The sequence below is a fragment of the Convolutriloba macropyga genome, chromosome 7 (genome assembly GCF_964194025.1).
Source record: "Convolutriloba macropyga chromosome 7, txConMacr16.3, whole genome shotgun sequence".
Taxonomy (NCBI): Eukaryota; Metazoa; Xenacoelomorpha; order Acoela; family Convolutidae; genus Convolutriloba; species Convolutriloba macropyga.
In genome coordinates, this window is record NC_134474.1 from 63085768 (window position 1) to 63113522 (window position 27755).

The 27755-nt window shown below is 37.6% G+C and overlaps 3 protein-coding genes across 5 annotated transcripts in view; 2 read left to right on the forward strand and 1 right to left on the reverse strand.

Moving 5' to 3' along the window:
• Positions 1 to 27755, forward strand: part of LOC142343235 (uncharacterized) — a 595961-nt gene that overhangs the window by 324231 nt on the left and 243975 nt on the right. The window lies entirely within an intron of this gene.
• The window catches only part of LOC142343234 (uncharacterized), a 374820-nt gene that overhangs the window by 150612 nt on the left and 196453 nt on the right, over positions 1 to 27755 (forward strand). The window lies entirely within an intron of this gene.
• Positions 11251 to 12404, reverse strand: LOC142342439 (N-acetylneuraminate lyase B-like). Its single transcript, XM_075393760.1, has one exon. The coding sequence runs from the start codon at positions 12351 to 12353 to the stop codon at positions 11364 to 11366; it is 990 nt and encodes a 329-aa protein (XP_075249875.1). The 5' UTR covers positions 12354 to 12404; the 3' UTR covers positions 11251 to 11363.

Genomic DNA, 27755 nt, shown 5'->3' on the forward strand with positions numbered 1-27755 from the left:
CTCTTGCTATTAATTTCAGGTCCAAGCCTGCCCTACAGTCCAAAGTTGGCCGCAAATTAACAAACAATTAGCATGAATGTCTAGCATGATTAAAATTGTTGCTGATATTATTTTCACGAGAAAGCAAAAATAAAATTCACTCAGATTGGTGCTGCGATTATTAACGGAGAAGAAAATTGCCCAAGTTAACTGAATATGAGTTAGTAAATTGAACTAAAGCGTTAGATTAAAAAAATGCAACCAACCCATTTTAGGCAAGAATGACGCCTTTCGTTCGTGGAAATTTGTTCGGCTGTGATAGAGCCAGGACGCGCTGAGGCAAAGTCAAACGTGCTAGTGCCTCATACAATGCAGCTTGATAATTGCGCGTTCCATTTATGTTTGCTTACACCACTGATCGGAGCAAAAAACTCTTTCAATTTTGGTTACTTTTGGTTGATTTTCAGGTCAGCTAATATTTCAGAAGCCACTCTCGTCCTTATAAGAATGAAATCAGAATAAATGTAGATGAAAAGTATTGTGGCGTGAATATAAGCCGACAAGAAAAGGAGACATTAACCAATCAGACTTGAGATTGCATAAATGTAATTGCGAGAATAACATGTTCGGTGGTGATAGTTGTCTGGCTGTGATAAAATCGTATCAGGTCGCAACCCCGCTGATGCATGGTCGCGGCCCTCGAAACGTGGCCAAATGCGTGAATTTCATGTGTAGGAGAGTTAGATATGCGTGCGTTCCAATTATGTTTGCTTACAATTATCTCCGCATTTAGTTCTTCTAATTTTCCTACTTTTGACCTCTTCAGCTAATTTTCACGTCGGCTAAAGTTTGAACAATGAAAAGTATAAATAAGAAGTGCAATGAACGAATTAAAATTCACTTTGACATTAATTCTAGTAAAATTCAGTTTTTTCATCATTTTAAATTTTCTATCTATAGCACCTTACCAAAACTTTTGGACTAAACACGCTTAAAACAAACTATATTTTGGAATTAAAATACCAAGGTCAAAAATTGTTACCCACTGCAAGTAAAACCTTGGAGAGAACGTGCTTTTCACAAACATGCACTTTTTGTCATAACTACAAACTTTCTGATCGAGTTGGGCTTGATCCTACAATAGACACCTTGCTAAATTAGGAAACGCACAAGGAATTTTTTAACACGATCTTTAGTTGGAAGCAAACATTGAAATGAACAAGAACTTTTTCAGTAAAAGCAATTCATTTGCAGTAAGGAAGCTCATTTTTACCTTTGGTTCTTTAATCAAACTGAACAGCATAAAACACCATCCTCAAACGCAAAAATAATCAGTGAAAAAAATGCTAACACTTTCTCTATATAAGATTACGTCTCACTGGCAGATAAAACGGAGGACTTTAAATAAGCAAGAAGTAAAGGTAAAATAACATTTTTCCCTCCAGTTTACTACTAATGTTAGATCTGGTTTAGAAATTTGCTAGTTACTTTGTTGACATTACCTCTACATTATCATAATTGCAGATGGTGCTTGTATTTCATTCAAAGTTGATGGTGCGATTCCCCTTATTTGGGATTTTACAAAATTAACTTATGACCTATACAATCGGGTCTTATAAAAGCATTTTCGAAAGCAATTACTGTAGGTACCATAGACAGAATCCGCTCGGCATAAAATCTTTATTTTTGACGCACCTAACAGGTTCCTAAAATGGTGTTGCATTTACTGTCTCTTCCGTGCTTTCGCTGTTACATAAGATGTTCACACATCAACCCGTGTGAAGATGAGGTTTTTCATATCACAATCTCTTGTTCTGTTCATCACCCAACTTCATCAGCACGACTGCAGCATGAGTGTCCGTTTTTAGATTTTTAAAAATCTGTTTATTATTGTTCATTCAGTACTTTTCATTACTGTGATGTGGGTGGTCTTTGATTAAACAGAAACTGTTTCACTAGATCCATTGGAATACATGTGACTACGTATGAACTAAATTCATAACACGTCAATTTCAAACCCCAACTGAATTTTCAAATCAAAATAAATTGCTAAAAATCAGAAATTCGTCGAAAAATTTGTGGAACCATAGATTTCACACGCATCATTACAAAGCAATTGAGCGCTCCGCCCAAATACTGCTACGAATTTTTTCCGAAAAGTGTGCTACACGCATAATGTACTAAAAGCTCGATTAGCGCAGTCTCGCTGTTGCTTTTGAATTAAGTACCTTCAAAAAATTCTACAAAATGCAAACAAAATCGCTTTTTCGATAATGTCAGTGAGCTGCAGGAAATTAATAGAAGCGTTGACTAGTTTGAGTAGACAAGAATCCTAGGGCATTCTCAGACTATAATGTAGCAACGAAAGCTCATCTATCAGTACTGTCGGCTCATCTATCAGTTACACATCAGAAAGCTCATCTATCAGTTACACAAACTTAAATCAACAAAGTTTGCAGCTAACTATGTCTGAGTCCTATTTTTAATTACGCATAAAATAATGCAGATAAAACTTAATTAAATTATACTCTTTATCCGGTACCTTGGTGGTATCTCTGGCAATTTGTACTTAGAATTATACGATTTACGAAAAAAGAAACATGTTGAACTATCTCGGACTATATTTTTATCCAAAAAGCGAAATATTTGACTGGTTAACGTTCACTAGCATCCAGTACGATTAAAATAGTGGTTTCAAAAGTTCATCACGCCATCAAGCAACAGAATAGCGGTTACAAAAAATGTAACTCGAAAAGTTACAGAGCGATCATCGAGACAGCAAAAAGCAATCTCATGATTTTTGAGAAATACCATTGATCTTCATATAGCTCTTAGCTAAAAAACAAATCAACAACCTTCTTCAAGTGAATACACAGAGCGCACGCACGAAATAAGGAAAACTCAACAGGAATACAGAAAATTAGCATCAAAATTTGTATAAAAAACAAAAATTAAACGTGTTGACATCCCCACACCAAAAAAGCCAAGATCAATTTTGAGGGAAAAAGTTAGCAGTTACATTTAGAAATTATTACCGCAGAAAACGGCATATTTCCTCATATTATGCCTCGGGACAGTTTTAAGTTACCGATGACTTCATGATATCACCTGTCCTAGAAAAACCTTAGTGAAAGGAAAGTTACCTATCATCGGCAGTCAATTCTTAAATTTTATTGTCGTCAGACAGCTAGTTGACAAAACTATCTCCTCGTTAGTCTATTTTCGAAAAATGACAATGAAAATAAATAATAGGAAACCAAGCAATTTTCCTCAACGCTGCGAGACGAAAATTTCGTATCAAAATATTCTCAAATTGGATTCTGCTGACGCTATTGTAACCGATTCTGAACTAACTTTGGAGGCAAAAGTCAGCTTGGAGAATGGAATTAACAACGTTAGCTGGCAAGCTTAATTGCCACTGAATTTGTTCTCCGGAAATAAATTCTCATCGAAATTGATCAGCGTGCTGCTTTCTGTTATCTGCTTTAGACCGCTGTAACATCACGTACATTGCAGTCAGCAAAAAGAATGAAAAAACTGCAACGAATTTAAAAAAAGAGCTGCAAGAATTGTTTTGGCGTAAGTCGTTCTTTGTCAGTTGGAAAGCTGTATCAACTACATTGTTTACAAATCACTAAGAGAATTGATTTAAAATCATTGTTGGATGTACCATGTCCATGTTGGAAAGTGCAAATCTCCAGTCCATCCACCGGATAGGCTTTAAAAAAATGATTCCGCAAAGTCACTGAAAAGGCAATCTTTATTTGGTTAACCAAAATGCCAGAGTGAGATTGCTAGATCATCCTTTTTTTTAACAGGGAACTGGAAAATGGAATTCATTACAGGAGTATTTACAAGCTGGAGTAACATATAAAAAAATCAGAAAACCACATCTAAAATTGAGACAAATGTTCACAATCACTACATGAAAATTTTGTGAACAATTCCGTATTTTCATATCAATCATTGAAAACAAACTCATATCTACTATCCCTGAGAAAAACACTCCTTTAATCAAAATCTCTAGACCTCTTTAAACAAAATATAGGCAGGGTTACAATTAATTCTTCAGGCAATTGTTCAATAGTTTAGCAGCCAGTAAGGATTCAGAACTTAGGAAGGAATTAGAAGAACTAGAAATTGATCATTTGTCTCGCATTGAAAGTCAGTTCAACTTCTGCGCAGTAAAAAGAAACTTTCCCAGCAGGTATAACTTTTTGCGAAAAAGAAAGAGGCTTGATCCTGGTAAAAAGTTCACTTGAGCAAATTGACAGAAACCACATCTAAAATTGAGTCATTCATTGAGTCAACATCAGAATATACTTTCGTATCTCCAGTCCACAAAATAAAAAATAAAATTGAGAGAAAACTGTCGGAGAATTTAATTATTCCAATATTAACGAAGCTTTTGGTGGAAACTTTGGCGTACAAAAACTCTTTTCATTTCAGAACAGATATTTATCAGATGCAGTCTTAACAGCAGATTAAGCAGTTGTATAACAAACCAGCTTTCCTTAGGGAAATTGTTAAAAAAATTATAAATATTGACTTTTATTGTATCTCAATTCAGTGGCAGATTGGTTTGATTACTCAAGTCCATGAACCTTGCGCTGAAAGATGGGGTTGAGAGATCGCGCACAAACTTTAGAGAAACAAACGGAAAAAGCTGTAGTAAATTTAGTTAAGTTAAATGTAGATTTTCAGTAATTCTTTACAATTCAAACCTAAAAATTAACAATTTATACAATATTGTCTCCTCAAAACAGTTTTGGTGAACCGTATACTTAAGACACTAGTAAAGCGTGGGGTTTTAAGAGCTGACCAAAGTGGGGAGAAAAGAAACATATATTTCATATCTCGAAAACTAACACGAACTGTTGAAAATTGATTCATTAAACTGGTGATCTGTTGTTTTATAAACCTAGTCATGGTAACCAAGTTAATTGTTAATTCAAAATTAACTCAAAAAAATTATACAATATGACGAAAATTTGTATGAAAATATTTTCATCCATCTCTCTGTCTTCTGCTGGTTAAACACTATTGTTTAAAACATTTTTTGCGGTACCAAAAAGGTTTTTTGGAAAATTGCAGCTTCAGGCAATTTGGAGCTCTCAAAATACCTAAAATCACCTTTGAGAACAAAAAAAGCACAAAAATATCTTTTTTTCTGAATACTAAAGGTTTTTGCTAAAAAAAATTCTCAAGTCATCAGAGCTTACCATCTAATTATTTCAAAACCTTGGAGACGTTAAAAAAACTGGGTTCATGCAGTGAACACCAAATCAACAAAATTCAATAAAAAAGAGAAGTAATCTTTTCTTATCTTTTTGATCTGCAGTGTTTATAATGTCAGAGCAGATAATTCGAACTGTTTTCTTCTGGTATAATGAAAGACGCATAAATTTGAGTTAGGGAGTGTATGGATTGCAATGTTATAAAATTTAGCAAACATGTTTATATACTTTTTAGAAAACTATTTTCTATTTCGCTGTATTTGATAGAACTGCTGTTAGAACTAATCTTTTCCAGTCTCTCGGCGTTTCTGTCCATTGAAAAATTAAAAAGTTTAACGATTGTGGACCTCCTCAATTGAAAAAAAAGTTTGATGAAGACAAAATTTTTTTTCAGTTCACTTAAAAGTTAACTGATAATTAAAGTTCCTCATTGCTACTACATAAGAGACTTAAAGAACAGGTTTCAACCTTGTCTTACATGTTGCCACCCTATATGCAGAGTGTAAAAACTGTCAGAAGCAGTATCAAGTTAGAAAAATTACTTAAAGTGAGAAACTTGCTCAAAATTGCGATTATAAAAATGATCAATACGAAAATTGTTTTCAATAAATCTAGCTGCAAACAAATCTGTTATTTTTTTTTAAAAAAAAACGAACCGGACCATTATGCTCGTGAGACGTCAAAAATAACCAACGATTTCAAAAAATACCAAAAAGTTCTTTTTATAATTAGAGTCAATTTTACAATTACCAATAACAACGCCTCAAGAAGTCCACGCCAATTTATCCAAGAAACAATCCAGACCTTATAGAACGATAGACAGATTAAGTATGAGAGAAATAGTTCCCTTATATAGTAGGCGCAAATAAAGGCCGAGTTCAAAAACTCTCAGTAATCCAAATTAGAAATTTAATATTTGCTACAAATTGCGGCTTTAAATGTGTCCAATGCCAAAACAGTGTTTGTAAGGTCACGCTAATAACACTTTCGAGATATTTCAAAATCAATTGTCCAATTGTGCTAATGAAACATCGCTTAAGAACTGCAAAATATTTAAAAAAAATTCAAAGTGTTCATTTAAGATTGGAGTCAGTTTTACGATTACCAATACAATTGGCTCAAGAAGTCCACGCCAAGTTCTCCAGAAAACAATTAAGACATGAATGATCGGCCGAGAACCTTGAGTAAAAATTAGACGCCAAAAAGAAAATTCCAATGATTTTACCAGTGTCGGGGTTTATGTGTACGCGCGCGCTTGTGTGGCTGTATATAATAGTTGTGATTTCAATGTGCATGCTATATGTGTGTGGGAGAGAGAGAGAGAGAGAGAGTTCATTCTTAAATATTGGAAAAAAAGAGGGAGAGTGCAAACACCGTCAGGAATCATGACAAAATTGAAAAAAATGCTTATTATTTTCTACAAGTTGCTACAGAATAAAAACATAACCAAAACTGTGTTTTTTAAGTCTTTCTGATGGAGCACCTGCAATATATCAAAAATTACCTCGTTGTTAACTTATTATGCTCATGAAATGCCAAACTGAAAAAAAATATCTTAAAAATTCAAAAAGGTTTATTTCAAACCTTTGTGTCAGAATTACAGTTACGGATACAATTGCCTCAAAAAGTCCACGCCTAATTTTTTATAAACAACAAAGAATACCTAAATGAACAGTGATGAAACTTGAATTGATGAATCGCCAAAAACAAAATTTGATAAAATTTTTTCTTTTGGTTTTGGGCTGTGTATTTGTGGGTTTGTTTGTTTGTGTAATGTGGCGGTGTTTGTATGGTTTTTCGAAGTCTGTGTCTTCCAATTCAGAATTTTTTGAAGAGTTTTTGTTTGTCGAAAAAAGACGTCGTATATTTTGGTTCAAACAGTACAGGTAAGTTTCTCCATTGAATATAAGTGGGTTTCAGATACTCCCAATGGTTTCTCTGACGGAATTTAAAAGTTGTTTTTGCAACCTTGAGAGGTATGTTGGAGCATTCTGCGCTACGCAGAGACTTGCACGAGCCATCTTTTTGAGTACAGGCCGTCCTTTGATTTGAACTTGAAAACAGTTTTCACTCAACCTGGAGACAAGATTTTTAAATGTTGTCGTAATTGCTCATAGCGAGTAACGAATACCCGTCTGTCCAAACAAAAGGCGACCTCAGAGTTGTTTCATTCTAGTTATGACTGCTTTTAACAGCTAGAAAAATTGTAAGTAAAAACCAGACTTGCTTCTTGAAATTATCTCGTCTAACTAAATGGTCGTCAAAGGAAAATCGGTCGAGACCGGATGGCTATGTAAAAAAAGGAGTGTTATGCAATGTTAAGGAGACGGAGTTAAGGAATGTTTTGCTTTCAACAAATGACCACAGAGTCTGCGATCTGAGAAAAAAAATGACAAAATAATTAATTCTCTTCCAAAATCGAACATAGAACACTTAACAGAATAAATAAACGCTCTGACTAAATTGTTACACTACACTTACTGATTAAATTAAACTTTTCAATCTCAACTATTGATTTATCAGCTGAGCATGAGTTTCTACGAATCCACAAAATTTTCATGATTAAATGCGATGATCCAATTGGTAAAATTTATATCTCAGAATTCGCATCAATAAATATACCAAATAACATTATCGTCTAAAGAGGTCGCATTCCTTTTCATGTTATCAATTGATTGTCGTACTTTAGACATTCTTCGGTAAAACGTTTGTCTTATCCAGTTTAACGCAAATTCTGTCTTCGTGTTGTAGCTTAGACCTCGTTCCATCGTTTGAAAATTGAGCCAATTGAATAGAGGCATGGCTGTGCGGTTATAAATAGTATGGTGATAAGTCAAAATGTTAATAAACTGAAAATAACCAATTGGAATATTTTTGAACCAGCTCAACAATTTTTTCTCAAAAATACGTTACAATACTATAACGATCGAATGCTTTTAAAAATTGCCTAACGAGTTTAATTTATTCACACTGTTTTTTCTGCGTCGTAAATTTTGAAACTCCAACACAAATAAACAGAGCAAAATTGTAAATAAAACGCTCGGAATTTGTCAGACAAAAACAGATCTTAAAATAGACTAAGTTTCTGCTGTTCCGTCTACAATAATGACGTCACTATTGCACCAGACTTCGCTTCAAAATTGCAACAGAATAACGAATATGAACAAATAAAATTCTAACCAACTGAATTTTTTTGTAACTCAAACTGCAAAAAGAATTGATAAAATACACGCGGTCAAATGTCTTTCAAAAGCCAACTAAGTTTGTTCACGTTTTATTTTTCGAATAATTTGACAAGTCAACTCGAGCTAAAATTATGTATTATATACTATGATTACATAGTATATATCACATCGTGCGTATTTAAATTGCACTTATATTTAGATAGATATACTCTTATAACTTGTCTACTAAGTGAACGTTCCCCAAAAGATACAATTGGGAATTAGGTGAGTCATTGTTTACTTGAGCTTAAATAAACTTCCTAAAATGGAATTTAATTTGAGTGTTAAATCTCCGAGCGGAAATGTTTAAAATATTTACAAGAGACGCTCTTATCTACGTTTAACCTCTTTTAATGAATCAAGCAACGTTTAGAGCAAAGTTCAAACACTTCTAATGGCTTTCTTGTAAAATAACAATCAAAATTTCTGAAGTAGCTATTACTAAAAATTTGAGGTCGTCCGCAAACAAATTAAGCTGAACTTTTGATCTTGAAGCCAAAGACAAAAACCAGAAAAAATTCAAACAAGCGGTCATAAAATGTTAAAGAAGATCAAAGATTTGCCGAGTTCAAAATTATTGCCAAAATGCTCTTCAAAGTAATGCCTCAGTAATCAAAATTAATGTATATTTGCAATTTTTATATTTATTGTCCGATCAGAGATATCATTTGAACCCAAAATGTATCAAATTCAAATAATCTTAATTACAAGCACCCAATTTACTCAGAACACAGGAAGTCAAAAATGAATCGCTAGTTTGAAGTCGATCCTTTATAAACAGCAAAATTGGTATGTTGGGGGGTGCGTGGGAAGGGGCGTAGTGGGGGGCAGCATCCAAATATAATATCTCTAATATCCCCCGACCGAAGTCCCCCACAAATCCTCGAATGAGGTTACAGCCTTTTATAACTACTAAGCAACGGCGACCCTTACTTTGTCTACAGAACCACTCAACGTAATAAGATCCGGGCTTTGATATTAATCGCGAACTAATTTTGATTATCTATTTTTAGTCTTTTGTTCATTTTCATTAACTTCGACAGTCTGACTTTAACCCGATTTTGATGTAGAATTGTTAGACAACTTTGATGTATTATTGACAACTGTGATTGTCCTCCATAAATAGAAATACTAATCTGCAAAAATCTGTCAAGCAATCAAATGAATGTTATCGCACTTTGACTTACTTTATCGTACAATAATCATCACACCGTCAAGTAGAGGTGTAACGCATTCGAAACTTGGCATCAATCATATCACACCCAAGGAGTTGCTTTGCTTTAATATTACCTGACCACATGTGCAAAAACCTAAAGAGTACCCAAAAACGTTGTTACAATGTCCAAAAAAAGAAGGAAACTGGTGCCAATTTTTCGTTTCATCTAAAGAAAGGAAACAAACAAAACTTGTATTAGGATGAAAATGAGTTATTTCAAAAAAATTCGCATTCATTTACATCTCTTATAATTTGAAGTGATGAATTAGGCAAAATATTTCAAAACAGTTCTCGTTATTACAAATATCACAAATGGTTACAATTATTCATACGTTTGCGAGATCATGCACCAGTATTGCCATGCACCTTTTCGCATTGCGTACTCGTCACCTCAACAGCGTTGGAAATCACAAATGAGCAACTAAGTAGAAAATAATGCAGCCAATTGCTTTATAAATAGTTATATAAAGGGGGGAAAGACTAAATCTTGTTTTTTTCGGATCTTTTTTGCTAGCCCCCCCCCCCCCCCCCCCGGCTTAGTTAGGTACCCCCATTTATAAATGTTTAAACATATTGTTAAAGCTAAGTAATCTTATACGTGAACATTTATGAACAAAATGCATTTCCTAAAAGCTAGAACAGCTATTGCTTGAAATTATTACGTAGTCATCCAAAATTTGTTGCATATAACGTAAGCATCAATAAAATTTTTGTACTACATCATTTTTGGCGTTATCGGCTACAATAAGGGCTTGATTTTTAAAATTTTTAAAGGAAACTATTCAAAAAGTGCCTTCAATCTACCTAGACACTCTTGTTTCAATGAAATGCTAGTATGGCTCTTACAATTCGCAAAAACTTAGATTTTGGGGGGTGCAAATTTAACGGCTATATAGGGCTGGGGAGGGGGCGCTAGCAGAAAAGATCCTTTTTTGCATCTTGGTTAAATTTGGTCAATTTGGTGTCAATGAAATTGATTTCCATTTTGATAAGATCCCCTGACTCCATTTACTCTTGGTCTTACTGCAACTATGTTGTCCTGGCTATGTTTCTTTTAAATTGATATGGTTGTACGGCTATTGCTGTACTTCTCGCCTTAATGTGTGTGTGACAACCACAAAGTGTGAAATACTGACCTTTTCTTTGGGTGAAAATTAGTTTGACAATTAGTAGTAGTATTAAAAGACTTGAATTGACATCATAATCACTACTTAGCGACTTTCGCAACTGTAAAAATGACTATACATTTTTATTTAGTGAAAAACTGTTCTAAAAAACTTTGATCTTTTTAAACAGAATTGGATCCATTTGAAGCTTAACTTTCCATTTCAATCCCAGAATTTTAGCATATTTGACGTACTGTAGAAAAATTTTTGCTACGAAAGTAATGATTTCGTTTTGTAGAAATAGGCCAACGTAGTAATGAAAATGTTGGCTTAATTTCTCATTTTCTCCTTGCCGGCCAAACGTCCTGTCGGCCATTACTCCTAGCAACCTGCCGATATTACAGCTAAAGGATGAATGTACTTACTGTAGTCATCCAAAACTTGATCTTGCCGGCTACTGGTATCAGGCTGGGCAAAAAAATGAAAAGTTATATTAGAAAAAGTCTATTGTAAAAATTCTATTACACAGAGCAATCTATATAATTTATTATTACACACTGAAGAATATTGCACGTTTTAATACACCCACATTTCAGATAAATTATAAGTTTAAGATACTCATATATTTTTCGAGTATGGTATTGCTTACTTTTTCAGCTATATCTAAATCTTTTGACTTCACAAAAGTCAACTTTGAACGTTCTCCAACTGAAAAGTTATATTTCCTATACTGGAGCAGTTTTTCAGTTGTAACTCTAAGATTTAACATGAAAATTCCTTCCGAGTTCATGAACCGTATCGCCCCAAACACTTTCTTGTAGATGTCTTTAGCTTCATCAGGTCTATAACTTTGGACTAATTCGAGCATCTGTGCACAGGAACGTCCAAACAAATTGTAAGTTGATCCAATTAATGCTTTGAAGCCAGAGGAAAGAGTTGGCAAAATCAATTCATCACATCCAAAACACATCTGCACTGAATCAATCTGGTTCAGTATTTCGAAGGCATCAATGAAATTTGATGAAGTATATTTTACAGCGGCCAAAGTAGGCACCTTTCCCGAGTCCAATGCTGCTTTGATTAGCGCAAAAAAATTGTTGAAGAATTTAAGAGGTGTACCTCCATGAATGTTGTACAACATTAGCGGTACCTCCGGCAGTGCTTCGCTCACTTGTGCCAGATACTCAATGAGATGTTCTTGAGTCTGTGGCGCATGATGAGAAAAAGAGGGAAAAGTCACTGCTACAGCAGACGCCCCTCTTTCACCCGCATGTCTTCCCAGTCTCACCAAATCTTCCCAAACTGGTGTCCCAATATGCACTATTACATGTTCGAACATGTCCCTTACGGATGGTTCTAGCCAGGCTTCCTGGATTTGTAGCCTCTCATCTACGCTCAAAATAGAGAAATCTCCTGTTGTCCCACAGACGAAAACTCCTTTTATAGCATTTTTGCATAGATAATTAGCGTAGGCGTTCACTTCTGTCACATCAACTACGGTCAACCCAAACTCATTCACTCTGTGAAGATTGAGAACCGCTGCTAATATACCATTGATTGGTTTTAGAGATTTGACTCCTTTTGCCGTCATATTTACAGTTATTTACAGATCATTACTAACTAAAAAGATTTTAATAGCTTCAAATTCTTTTAGGCGACAGTTGCACGGAGCTATAAAAATTGAGCTTAAGAGAAATTGTAAACGTTTGCAAATATTAAAAAATACCTAGTCAATTCTTCACTCATATTGGGAATTACAAATATCGATGACATGAGACAATAGACAGACATGAACGGCTATATAGTCCTATAAAAATATTTCGCTGTGTATTATCCATCCGTGGAAAATTCCTGTGTATCTTGGCGCATTAGTTTTACGAAATGATAAGGTGACTAGATCCAGCAAAAGGCAACAAAGTGGATATGCGGTGGAAACGACGAATACCATCAAAGACTCGAAACGCTGAAAATACTCCCACTCTCCATGTACATGGAAATGCACGATGTCCTCTATCTTCTCTCAATCCTAGAAGGCAATTACTACGTCCCCGAAGACAAACTGCCAAAGCGAAAAGAAAACGAAACAATATACCATTGATTGGTTTTAGAGATTTGACTCCTTTTGCCGTCATATTTACAGTTATTTACAGATCATTACTAACTAAAAAGATTTTAATAGCTTCAAATTCTTTTAGGCGACAGTTGCACGGAGCTATAAAAATTGAGCTTAAGAGAAATTGTAAACGTTTGCAAATATTAAAAAATACCTAGTCAATTCTTCACTCATATTGGGAATTACAAATATCGATGACATGAGACAATAGACAGACATGAACGGCTATATAGTCCTATAAAAATATTTCGCTGTGTATTATCCATCCGTGGAAAATTCCTGTGTATCTTGGCGCATTAGTTTTACGAAATGATAAGGTGACTAGATCCAGCAAAAGGCAACAAAGTGGATATGCGGTGGAAACGACGAATACCATCAAAGACTCGAAACGCTGAATATACTCCCACTCTCCATGTACATGGAAATGCACGATGTCCTCTATCTCCTCTCAATCCTAGAAGGCAATTACTACGTCCCCGAAGACAAACTGCCAAAGCGAAAAGAAAACGAAACAAGACAAAAGCAGGAATTTGAACTCCCCAAACACCGACTACATAAATCAGACGAAAATTTTTTCTTCAGAGCCACAAAGCTATTCAACATCATCAGTAGGACAACGGAGAAGCCAATGACGAAGAAACTTCTGACAGAGATGTACCAAAACTATTTCCACAGAAGCTACAACGAACTCGACAGCTGCACCTGGAGACTTCTATGCAACTGTGGAATCTGCAACCCAATGAAAAAACTCGTGCCAAACGAAAACTGAAGGGTTCCCCACCCGAGGGCTCCGACCCTAAAGACTCTCCTACTACTACTACTACTACTACTACTACTACTACTACTACTACTACTACTACTACTACTACTACTACTACTACTACTAATATGCGTACAATCTGAAGGTTCTTTGCTGTTCCTTTTGAATGCAATAAGTTGATTATGAAAGGAAACTAATAGCCCATGAGTTTGATTATCGGAAAAAACTGAAAACTTTTTAATTTAATCTTTCTGAAAGCACTTTTGAGTTTGTAAATTGTGCGTAAACATTTAATAAAAACAGTAATATTATGAATCAATATCTCCGAAATAAAACAAAAACATGAGAAATCTGCATGAAATTTGTTGCCTATGTATTAATAGTAGTAATAATAGGCTTTTGGGGTTCCAGGGGCATCTTTCATCCCGATTGAGTGTTCATTTGTTTGTACAGTTCTGGTGGTATCTATTAGTGAGTTTTCCGTATGGGTTGCATGAGCCACACAGGCATAAGATTCTCCAAGTGCAAGATGTTTTCTGGTTGTAACATTCAACAAAATATTGCCAATAGATGTACGTCAGGGAGCCTTGTTCAGTTTTACATTGGTGTACTGTGCATGTCGAGATAGGATATTGTAGAGACTTCTGGCACGTCTGACGAAGTTCTCTTTTCTTTTTCGGGTGCAGTTCACTGCTAGTTCTTTAAGCTGGCCCTGTCTGGTTGACTCGTTTTCATTTATAGTAAGAAGTGCTCAGGATTTTATATCAACTCTGGCGTTAAGTATCATTTGCAGGTAAAGTACATCATGCAATTCAATGTAAAGGGAGACTGGTACGAGATTGCAGCGAAGTAGCCTCGCTTTGTAGTTGTCATTGTACCCGTAGAGCCAAAATGTAGCGTGCTTTCGGATTTTTTTTAACTTTTTCAGAGAGCTGACGCTGGGATAATAGCATGTAGAGCAGAAAGTGAGGGTTGGCGTGACAAAACCTGTGTACTTATGGATTTTGAGCTGAGTGTTACAATGTGATGAGACATTCCTTCTGATTTTATGTAGGGCTCTTAGGGATTTGGTCGATCTAGTAGTACAGTTTTCAGTCCAGCTCAATGAATTACTTACTAGGAGACCCAGATCCCTTTCTAAACACGATCTGGTAACTTCTTGGTTTTTAAGTGTAGCAGTCATTTCACTTTTGATTACAACCAGACTACATTTTATGGCATTTAATTTCATGTTGTTAAGAGTACACCATGATTCTAGTTTTTTCGTGCGTTCATCAACTTCTTCTTGATTTCTGAAGAGGATTTTGTAGTCATCTGCGTAGCCAAAACACTCTTGGAAAGAATCTGATAAGTCATTTATATACATGAGAAAGAGTAGGGGACCGAGTATGGAGCCCTGAGGGTCTCCACTCGTTTTTCGGAGCGGCGACGACACTGTGTTGTTTAGTTTGACAGATTGGACACGACCCGATAAATAGCTGTTGATTAGCTTCAGCAATTTTCCACCTATACCGAAGTTTCTCACTTTTCTGATGAGGAAATTGTGCAGGACTGTGTCAAATGCCTTAGAGGAATCAAGATACAGGACACCCTAATTTTTTCAACTCTTTGTCGGCGTTGTACTGTTGGATTCTGTCACGGAAAACTAAAAGTTGTAATATAGCTGATCGTTTTTTTTTCGAAATACAAATTGTTGAGCATGCAGAGAAGAATGTACAAAGGAATAGATGTGATCAAACAGTATTCTTTCGAATACCTTGGATACGCAGCTTATGAGGCTAATGGGTCTATAGCAGGACACATTTTTTTGTTTCCATCTTTGAAAACTTGGCACACATGTCACAACTTCCATTGGGTTGGAAAGGAACCTTTATTTTCAATGGTTTGATTCACAAAGGTGAGTGGTTTAGAGGTGCCATCGGCGGATTTTTTCAACTTGATATTCCCTATACCATCGGGTCCAGTAGATTTATTGATGTTGATTTCTTGGAGCAATTCATTTACATCCGACTGGTCGATCCTGAACCAGTTGAGGGCATTTCAGCTGAAGTCAGCATCGTGCGTTGTGTCTTTAGAGTTGAACACGCTAGGGAAGAGGTTATTGAACATTTCAGCACAGTCCAATTCTGATACAGCTGTTCTTTCTTTATTATACACTTGGGTAGGAATTGCAGGGTTTTTGCGGATTCAGGAGTGGTACTTTTGAATATGACTGAAGTAGTGAGTGTCAAAGAATTTGCTTCGTATAACTTAAGATCATCCTCCCTTGATTTGCTTACCTGTTTCTCCAGTTTCTTAAATTAGAGAGATTGTGACACATTGAAGGTATTCTTCTTCTTCTTTTTCTTTGTCTTGAGCAGGTTTTGCAGGGGGGATGTTTTGCTGGAAATCCAGGGCGGCTGGCACATTCTGTGTTTGGTAAATTTCTTCAAATTGTTTTCCATAATGCCATGGAACCATGGAAACAAAGTTTGAAGGAGAACATTGACATTGCTGTAGCAGTATGGCTGGAAGGGGTTTTCAAGGGTTGCAGTGACGAAGGATTCCCAGTTCGCTGATTTAAGGCTGTAAACTTGCTGGAGTTTTAAATGCGTACATCTATTGACAGTCAGTTGGATAGTGGTGATGTATGCAGGGTGTTCGGATACGTTGTAGCGGGATGTGATCTGATTGTCCTCCGTGGAGATGTAAACATTTTTGTCGTCATTACAAAGGAAGACATCGGGAGACCTTTCATCGTTGTGTTTCAGAATCTGGTTGAAACCTTGCTCACAGAGAATGTCCAAAATGCTTTGTTCGTAGTCGTCGGTTGATTCCATGCTGTCCCATGAGGTCTTAGAGAAATTAAGATCTCCTGTAATGACGACAAATTTCCAATCTAGAAGTGCTTGTTTACATTTCAATTCATTGAGAAGAGCAATTAACTTATCACGTTTCCATCGGAAGGGACTATCTACAGGGGGATTGTAGAGGCAACATATGAGGAAATGTTGGGAAGCGTTTACTCTAATGACAAGAGATTCCTCGAAGATGGCATCCAATTGCACTAGTTCGTGTGAGAATAAGGGCTTAATGCCTATCAGGACACCTCCATGTTTCGTTTTGATGACTGAGCCCAGTCTGTCAGCTCTATATACAGTGTGATTTGTAAGAAAATTGTTTCATCGGGTACCTCAGGGACTAGCCATTTTTCGGACAGGCAGATTATGTCGTAATTGCCCTCATGGAGAGAATTTGCGAAAAGTGTCCGTCTTTCGAAGGAGAGAATGCTACGAACATTGAAGCTCAGAATGTGTATATCAGGTGTTATTTTTGTGTTACCACCCTTCATAGCCACGGTTGCCACCCTTCAGAGCATATTCACCACCCTTCTTCCACGGTAGAGACTGTGGTCCAGGTTTTGTCCATGAAGTCAGACATCTTTGCTTCGAGAGCTTTGATATTTGCTGCCATTGCGCTGTTCTCTTCTGTACTGTGAATATTGCTTGTTCTCTTAGGTTTGCAGCCGTTGCAGACCATCAACAGATTTTCTTTAAGTTCCACCAGAACGTTAATTTGCGCGTCCTCAAATCCGCTGCAATCATTAGTAAAATGCATTGTGCAGCCCCAAAAATAGCATTTGAATCTTTTATCAGGGGATGTTATTTTGCGCTCGCAGGACTTGCACTGGGTCATGTCGGAGATGTAGCTTTGTGTTTAGGTAGGGTATTACAGAGGGACAGGGTGCCTTCTTATCTCCCTGTGAAACCTTAAAGTATCTGCGGAGAGATACCAAGACATATGAGCTGGGAAGGGAATAAGAGCAGTTTCAACTATTTTACTACTACAACTACTACGACTGACCTTTCAAGGGTTGGAGTGTCCACAAATGCAGAGGGGTTGTTCACGTGAACCACAGGAAAAAACTGATTTAGGTCCTTCGTTGTCTTTGTCGACGTTGTAGGACTTGTATAAGCTCTTCTCCTTGAATAGCTTCTTTAGGTTTTTGAGTCCGTCTGATGATAATTGGACTCCGTCCTCAAGAATATGTATCGACCACAAGTATTAAAAAACAGATCTATACTTCCAGTGAGCGTTGCGTCTTAGGCCAAAAAGAAGATGGTTGACTGATTTAGCGAGTTGCGGCTTTTTATATCTTTCTGGAATTCCAATCACGTAAACTTCCTCTGTATGGTCGGACAGAATGTCGGCTAGTGTTTTCAGCTCGTTTGCAATCTCTTGAGCTGGTGTGCTGGAGACGTTATCACCACAAAGATAGCTGTCGTTTCCACCGATGAATAAAGTTACCGATTTGTACTGACCAGATTTTGGAAGAAAATCGTACAAGTGTCTGCTTTGTCCGCCTGGCAAAGTTAGCACATTCACAACTCCTAACGCGATAGTAGAGTTATATAGCACACTGTGAGTCTGAGAATCAGAGATGAGAAGATGATCACTACTGGCATCGCGGAATATGTGAAATCTCATGAGCAGGAAAGTAATAGCTGCCCTTTAACAGATGTTCATTTGAAAAACTCTATTTAATCCTATTTAATCCTGTTTAATCCTATATAACCCTTTCTGAAATATCCTATTTATGATATTCCTGATACACTCACTGGCAAAAGTAAACACACGAAATCCACTTTTACATGGTAAAGTGTTCAGTCAACGCAAAATCCTCAATTTTTACTGAAATAAACTCCGAAAAAAAAGCTTAGTTCAAGAGGAAATCCAGGTAGAAGTTTTTCGTAAGCAGTAGAAAGCTTAGTACAAAATGAAATATGTTCAACTTGATCATGACTAAATCAATTTAAGTTTATTCATTGCGAATTTAAAGTTTATGATCAAGTTGAATATTGGGTCTTTCCCATTATAGCCCCCGATGAAATTATGGGGCGGGGCTATAGGTTATCTGTCCACTAAGGTGGATAGGGGGTCTATAATGAGAAAGACCTGAACACTTAACGTTAGAATTAATTCAATTTTGATTACCGAAATTTTACAACTTCGAGGAGCTAAGAGTCTCTATTTACAAAAGATTTTTTACAAAGATGGGATCTTTCCCTTTATAACCCCCCAGTTTAGTGGTCAGATAACCTATAGCCCCGCATCATGGTAATTATACCTAATGAGGGGCTATAATGGGAAAGACCCCAAAGAGGTACGGAAGTCATGAGTGCTCCCGAAAACAGGCAGTTTAACAATCAAAAATGCATTTTGAGCGTTTTAGTCCTGAATGCATGCTCATTAATAGGTTTCCGAAATAGGGGAGTCAATCGCTACGACATTTGATGTTCCTCCCCTGAATTCCCCCTCTATAACATTCCTCTCGTCTTTTTATCCCTGAATTCAGTGTAATAGCTGCCTTCTAACAAAAAAGATGAGTAAAATGATTAAACAAAAACTGCAGCATTTGCATGGAATTTGACACCTAAAAGACCATTTAATATTGGGATCTTTCAATCTAACTCTGTCTGGAATTCTCAAAAAAAATTCAATAGTATAAAAAAATCATAGTATTTCATAGTTTCACTAATTTGTTGGCCTTCAATCAGGCGCCTGAAAAGAACAAGACATGCTAAACCAAAAACCAGTATCCAGATAAATGGTCTTCAAAAAATGAACAAGACCTTAAAAATTGGCAGTAAAGATCAATTGAAAACAACACCAAGAGCATCAAAAAAGCAAGACTAGATCTCATGATAAACCAACAATTTTTCTACAATACAGAGACAACCTTACTCAAAACTTTGCGAGCAAACTAAAGAAACTAAGTGACTTGCAAGTGGTATCCACCACGCAAAAATTAAGATCATGCCTCCCCACCCTAAAATGTTCTTTCGACAGAAGACTGCAATCCCAAGTGGTTTATTAGACAAAGTGTAATGGATCCGGTTCCATTTATGTTCGGCAGAGAAGGCGGTATGTTGCCACTAGGATATCAGAACAATAAAAGAAGGATTCACAGGTGGGTCAATAAATTGTTGAACGTAGTCGCTCCACGAATGACATTAAACGGCAAATTCTGGATGTCTGTCGCACATTAGAGAAACTCATGACCATCGAAGCCATATACATCAGCAAGTTGAAGCCGGGACTATACATAAGCAATGAAGATAGGCACCGGTAACTCACGCTAAAATATTACTCCAAATCATAATTTTGACTTGGGAGGACAAAAGATAATTTGTGCACGACAAAGCGAAATTTGCGAAAAAAAACCAAAAGAGGTATGCTTAGGGTTAGGGCAAATTCGGGATTACTCTAGAATTACAAAACGTGGTCAACAACGAAAATTCCGAAATAACTTCTGATTAAATTAAAAACAGCTGTAATTATGAGTTATAAATAGGCTAAATATAGTATAAACGAAATTTTTTAAAACAGTTTGTGAAACAGTTTTAAGCTGATGATGAACGTTAAATTCAAAAATTTTGTTTTAAATGTCAGAATTAAATTTGATTTGACAAATCAGTTTCTTTTATTCCATGGTTTTGTTTTCAATTATCCGCAATTAACATGAAATCATACCCAATATTGATTATCGTTATTTTTCATCTCTTTCTTTTTCCAAATTCAACTCTGCCTAAATTATTTTCTCTTCCACTACCGGTCACCAAGTAAACGGTGTTCCGTGTATGTATATGTTTCCTGCGTACCTTTTTATTTCATTCAAAGATTCCAAAGACCGCAGTTAACAAAATAATTTGAATTGCCAAATTATATAATTAAAAATTGAAATTTTTTGGATGCTTGCACTTCAGATTCTCTACGAGTTAAAATTCTTTATTGGCCGCTATGAAGTGGCTTAAAAAACCAAGGACTAATTTAGGTACAATATATTTGTTTGATCGAAATAAAACCAGCTATAGTTACAAAAAATTTGAACCTTTTTCCATGTGTCAAAATTGTACCTTTCAATTATAAAAACCACACTCCAACTACCTCCGAGATCTTCAATTATTCTATTACTCTTCAATTGATTCCTTAAGCTGCAAATCATACATCTAAATAATAATACTCCACCTATCATTTTAGGATTCAAAAGTAACTACTTGCATTTATCTCTCCGTAAAAACAAATTGCTTCCCCAAGGAATCTTGCAAAATATCAATTTCGGAGATTAAAGCATTTGATTAACAGATAATATAAAAGATAGTTTTAATTTGAGTTCACTTGCCAAATTAAACTCCATCTGATTTATTTTAGCATCAACTACCAATTTCCAAAGCTCACTGGTTTTCCTTGTAGGTTTTAGTAATATTCATATGTACTTATTTTTTTTCGACGATGCTTCCAAAGACGCCAATGTTGCAAAAGCTGCCTGAAGAAAAATTGAAAAAAAATACCTCTATCAGTAAATTGAGATGTTATATCTCTGTCAGAATTTGGCAGTAAATTTACCAGAAAAGCAAGAGGGTCACTTGGTTTTTTAGCAAATAGTCAGCAAAAATTGAGTGAGCAATCAATCTGGGTAAATTTTGACAAAAAACTATGTATTATGTGCATATGAGTAGATTATTTTACATTCCTCCATGCTTTTTGGTATCGAAACCTCTAAGTATTGAGAACAAAAAAATCTTAAAAATTTTGATTTTTTTTTGTTTTTTTTTACTTTCAAAAATATCTTTGACCTCAGAAGAAACACCAAAGTTTTTAAATCTCCTTGTACACAAAATTCAGAGAAAGTTTTTCTGTATACAATTTTAATGAAAAAAATGGGATGAACTCCTGAATAATACACCTCAAAAATTATTTTCTTCTCTGTACAATAGTTCATTTTTCAAAAGTGCTAGATCGCTTTTTGTCCAATAACTAATTCTCTGCATTAAGACTGAGTAATCAAACCACAGAAGACTGCTCACTTTTTATGTAAAACTTCAATATTTGAGCAAAAAAATCAACTACAGCTTGAAATATTTAAAATTGCAAACTTGTTGATTTTCATGTCACATTGTGTTTTTTTTCATAAAAATGAAAAAATGAAAAAAAATGAATTGTTTAGTTTTCCATTCATTAAACATTTTAATATGCATATCCTTCGGGTTACCATTAAGAGTATACACCGGTTCTTTCAAATAACGGTAGTATGTTTTGTTTAAAGTTGGTGGAAACTGACATTTTGGAATATTCCAGCCCCTTATTTATCCATAAATTCCATTAATACGTTTTGACATTTTCTTTTATAAAAAGAAAAAATGAGCAACCTTTCGAATTCTTTAGAATGAGTCAGACAAATTTTATATTCGCAAGTTACATAAAATTAATTTATTCGAATTTATTAAGGCCTTTAAATTGATTTAACAAGTGTAGTTTTTGCTTGGATTTTGACAACTAAAACAAAATTTAGCATTGAGAATGTTTTCTATTCAGTGTTGTTCAAAATTTCAATATTTTATATTACAACATTTTTCATTTTATTTCATAGTTTCATTTCTAATAATTCGTAATTGAGATGAGGGCTTATCCAAATGTAATTATCGTTATTTTTGATCTGTGTTTCGCTTTCCAAATTGATTTCTGTCTAATTTATTTTATCATCTACTGCCAGTCGCCAAATCATTGGTGTCCCGCGCAGGCATACGTCTTCTGCATATGTTCTTCTTTATCAAATATTATACCAAAGACCCCAGTTTCGTAAAAATTCAGAAGCAAAATTTCTTTGTCAAGAATACACCATCAAAAATACCAAACAATTTTCAATTTCCAATTTCTTTTTAAAAATTATATTTCTTATTTATGTCAATTTCGCCTTTTTTTCGCTGCAAAGCAGCCAAAATATTTGGACGATTAAGCTCAACGTTGTCTAAGTGTTAGATTTCAGCCTTGACTGCTACTAAGTGATCGAATGCTAGCAGACAACTTATGTTTGATATGGAAGTTTGCCATTTGAGTGAACTCCAGAGCAAAATCTCTGTGTCAAAGAAATTTGTTTTTGCTGTTTACAGAAATTTTTCAAACTTCAAAGCGAGTAAAAAATTTGTAGATGACCAGACTGAATGATACTAAGTGTTAGATTTCAGCATTGACCGCTAGTAAGTGGTCGAATGTGTTACCGAGTAAACTAAATGAGCAGTCTATTTAAAGAGCTATTTAAATAAAGCGAGAATCTATCCAGCGAGAAAACTATTACGTAATCTCTTAGCCATGTAAGCCTTATAAAAAGATTAAATGCACACAAAATACGTTCTATTTGGCATAGAAAGCTCGGAAAAAGTTCGTTAAACATAATTTTCGTTGAGCCTACTAATATACTGAATCGATTGCGCTCTTTTTAGGCTTAATATTTTTATGTTTCGAAAACGTATCGGTGACCAATCTGAGTCGAAAATCGGCTCAGACAAAATACCTGCTAAAAAAGATCAAGCTAGATTTGCCGGGCCATTGAGATGGGCCGTGGGCCTTAATGCTTTGTGGAATATAGTCGACTTTCTCGTTTTGCTTACTGAAAACTTGAATTTACTCGTCGAAAGCCTGCATTTTGTCAGCTTTATTTTGGTGCCGCGACCCGGGATCGAACCAGGGACCTTTAGATGTGTCACCTCAGTTCTTGCCTTCGATGAAGTTTGTTTCATTAAGTCATGTGCCTCGGCCTTCTCCTTCAACCAATCGTTGAAGTCAAGGAGTGTTGGCTTAACCCAATGTTTCTTCACTGTGAAGAGTGACCAAGACTCTTTCAGATTGGGCGGCAATTTTTGCACAGCCGTGTTGAGAAGTGAGGCGCTCTTTAGGTCCGCGTCATATGAAAGTGATTTAAAGACCCCAACAAGACTGGAAATTGTTGCAGAATAGTTTATGATGTTGTCACTATTGTGCATCTTTAGTGGTGGAAAAGAGCTGAGTTTTTCTAAGTGTGCACTGACTACTGCCTGTGGTTGGCCAAATTTACGTTCGAGTGTCTTAAGTGCGTCCTTATACATTACACCGCAGTATGCGAACTCAGCGATGGCAGTTTTAGCTTTTCCAGTTACAAGAGTTTTTAGGTATGTTAACTTGACGTCATCAGTCAAGGACTGTGCGTCTATGGCGCTTTTAAACTGTCCGAACCATTCGTGCCACTGCAGGGGATCACCGTTGTACTGTGACAACTTCCACTCGGGCAGTGGATCGTTCTTCTTACAAGTAATTGCATCCGCCAACTGCTTTATCAAATCCGCAGAGTCCAAAGAAGGAGCCGAAGGTGTGGGATGCGGCGGGCCACCCCAACACAACGGGTTCGGAACGGTAGCTCCATACGTTGGCGGAATGATCGGAGTGACAAAGGTGGGGGCGGTACCTGCGGAAGAACTAAATGGATTCGCTTGCATGAAGTCTGATGTTACGTAATTTTGAGCGCCTGCTGCTGTTTGTACATGAGGGGAGCAGTGCGATGTAGATATATGAGAGTTGATTATAGGGGCCGGTTGTACGGTGTATAAATTTGCAGATGTACGTACAAGTGGTACTGCATTAGGTGGGACTGCTGCCGGAAAACGCCAGACATTTGGATCTGGAGGAGCAGGAGGTGCGTGGGTTATGGGTACAAAGTTTTGGGGCTGAAAACTCTTTTGTGGAGGTGGTGGATGAATTAATTGAGGTACGAAAACGTTTGCGGAGGAAACGAATGGTGCAGGCGGAGAATGGGGTAACAGATTGACATTATTCGCCACGGGGTTAGTTGCGTGTAGTGGGAGTGCTTGTGGCGGCGAAGGAGGAAAGCGGAATGCTGGTGGGATTAACGGGAAATGCGGTGGTGCGGGGTTTAGAACGGGGGATGGGGGGGCTGGTACATTTATGTGTGATTGTTGCGGATTAAGTGCTAGCGGAGCATTAACGAGTGTGTTTAAAGGTGGTGAACGCGGAGGGCTGACTAAATTCAACTGTCCCGGCATGCTCGACCTGCGAGGGAATTGATGATCTAACTGTAAACCATCGAAGTGCATTGTTGCTTGAGACAGTTGTCGGGCTGTGTTTGGGGCGTTTAGTTGAGTTGGCATACCAAAGTTTACTGGTGATGGAGGCGTATATTGAGGCTGTTGCTGTTCTTGCATGATGTTGTTTGCATTATGTGCTTCATTGGTTACATTGGTTCTACTACTTGGTTCATGGACAGGGAGGTTGATGTTGGCCTCAACTTGACCATGTGTACTGAGATTGAAGTGTGAGTTTGGAAGTTGAGCTGAAGAAGGTCGGACAATTGCTTGGTTGGATTGGGCGATGGAACCAGAAAAGTGCAAACTCGGTTCGTTTGCAACATCTGCCATGTTCCCGGCTGGTGACGAATTAACCCAATCTTGAACAAGTTTCTTGCTCTTGACTGAACTTCTTTCCGTAAAGAGCCCACTCATTTTGCCTGTACCAGACCCGTCCGCTGATGATTTTGTCATCAATTCAATTTCCTCAAGGGCTGCAGCAGCTACTTCCTTGCGGTGATCTTCCTCAAGCTGTTCAATTTCTAATTCCCGCAATTTCGTTTGTTTTTCAATTTCGAGACGCTGTCTAGCAATGCGAAGCTTTGCTTCATGTTGTTTCTTAAGTTCTTCCCTTTTAAGTCTTGATAATTCTAGGTCTCGTTGACGCTGACTTGATCTTTTTGAGGAAGTCATGTGTGAACCTGATCTTGAATGGTGAGAGGTATACTGCTCTGCTGTCTCTTTGTCTTGGACCGAATTGATATACCCTCGAGCAGCAGCAGTGAACTCATCAGTTTTCTTTGTTACAGTCTCTAACCATTTTTCAAGGTTCTTACAGGCAGCATCTGGATCTTCAGTCTTTTGTGCCAGATCAAAGAGCTCTTCATTCTTATCAACTACTCTAGTAAAAGCATCCTTGCACTTAACAATCAGACGTTCGATCTTAACTTTCCTGTCTTGCTTATCAACAGCATTGTTAATTTCACCATAGATGTTATAAAGTTCAGCCTCTAATTTTGCCCTCGCACTATAAAGTTTGTTGAATTTGTCCTGCAAAGTTGTCATGGTCTTATCAAAACAGGAGCCACAAGTTTAATTTAGTACTACTATAAAGTACACAGACATGCAACAGCACAACACAAATGGGTTATACCGAACCCTAGTGTGACGGTTTGCCTAGCAAACCGCAAAGGAGCAAAGATGTTCGTCGAGTACAATAGTACCCGGCGAAAAAAAGAAAGAACGGTGCGCAGGAAGCGCGAAAAGGGGCAGAACGGGAGACGGGACGGACGAGACAGAGGTGGATTTGGAAGAAAAGCCGAGGGTGGTTTTGGAGGAGGTGGCTTCGGAGGAAATGACGAGAGTGAAGGCGGATTCGGGGGAAACCGAGGTGGATTTGGAGGAAAATCTGAAGGTGGCGCAGCTCGGGAGCAGAGGGAAGAATGGACATGCTCCTGTGGATCGACCAACTTTATGGATCGTACCTCATGCAGAAAATGCAGAGAGGGTCGACCTGAGGGTGCAGGCGCTAGTTCAGCCGGGGGATTTGGCGGTGGAGCTGATGGTGGTGGAAATCGCGGGAGACCTGGAGATTGGAACTGTTCCTGCGGTTTCAAGAATTTCGCCAATCGTAATACATGCAAGGAATGTCAGGCCGAAAAACGAAAAGGGGGGAGAACGGGAGACGGGACGGACGGGAAGAGACGCCGAACGATTAACGCACGACGCAACGGGGAACCGGACGGACAAACGGGAGCGTCGGGCGAAAAGCGCGCGACGAAGCGGGAAAATGGCACGGCGGGGCGGAAACGTCGGGCGGATGGCGCGCGACGAAACGGGAAAACGGCACGGGCGGGGCGGAAACGTCGGGCGGATGGCGCGCGACGAAACGGGAAAACGGCACGGGCGGGGCGGAAACGTCGGGCGGATGGCGCGCGACGAAACGGGAAAACGGCACGGGCGGGGCGGAAACGTCGGGCCGATGGCGCGCGACGAAACGGAAAAACGACACGGGCGGGGCGGAAAGCACAAGCGAGGAGGCGGGAAGACCGATGCTAGCAGACCACAGCAATAAACTCAACCAAACAAGCTAGCCGTAACTCCAGAATAAACTTAAGTCACACCCTAGAAAGAAGGAGAGGAGCTACTGCCGGGTAAACTAGCACAAACATTATGGGGTTTTATCAACGGCATCAAAACATGAAACAATTTACGGCAACGATGTAGTATAACCAAAAGTCGAAAGGGTCAGGAAATTTACTAGCCGTAACTCCAGAACAAACTTAAGTCACACCCTAGCAAACCACCATACCCAGACAACAAAAGTGCATACTACAAAAATTAATAAAGCTACAACAAATTGCTAGCAAACAGGTGTGGTGAAAGTCACGAAACAAACCAGCCGTAACTCCAGAATGAACTTAAGTCACACCCTAGCAAGGAACGAGACTAAACACCGGCATACTAGCAGAAAGAAATTTTACTACAGCAAAACTCAACATACTACATCATACAACAAATAAACGGGGAATAGGAAGAAACAAGAAGACACGGAAACAAAGAGGACGGAAACGGAAAATGAAACCAGATAACCTGCGGAAAACGGACGGTAGTGAATAACTCAAAATGGGGAGAGCGAAACGTTTAGTAAAGCGCTATTGGAAGGAATCAACCACAAACTAACCCGCGCAACAACGCAAGACTACGAGACATTTAGGTTATTAAAGGCTTGAGTAAGTTCCGCCTCCTCGTACACATGGCGGTTGCGGAGCGTTTTTCGACGGCGCTTTGAAAGTTTTTTCGGTCGAGACCGTGTTATCAAGGACCGGAGGTTGTTCTTATGAGTTAAGACTATGGTCAGTGTTTTCAGCTCAAGCGCAGGCCTTTGGTGTAATGCTCTGTACTCTTTGAGTAAACTAAGATCTTTCTGTTTACGTCTAGACACAATGTCTTTCACTAAGTGTATGGTAACTAGAGTACTACACTTGAGAACGGGAGACGGGACGGACGGGAAGAGACGCCGAACGATTAACGCACGACGCAACGGGGAACCGGACGGACAAACGGGAGCGTCGGGCGAAAAGCGCGCGACGAAGCGGGAAAATGGCACGGGCGGGGCGCCTTCACAGCTTATTGCAGTGCTTGAAAACCTTCACAGCTTATTGCACCTTCACAGCTTATGGCACCTTCACAGCTTATTGCAGTGCTTGAAAAACTATCAGGAGCGCATAGAAGCTATTGTGTATT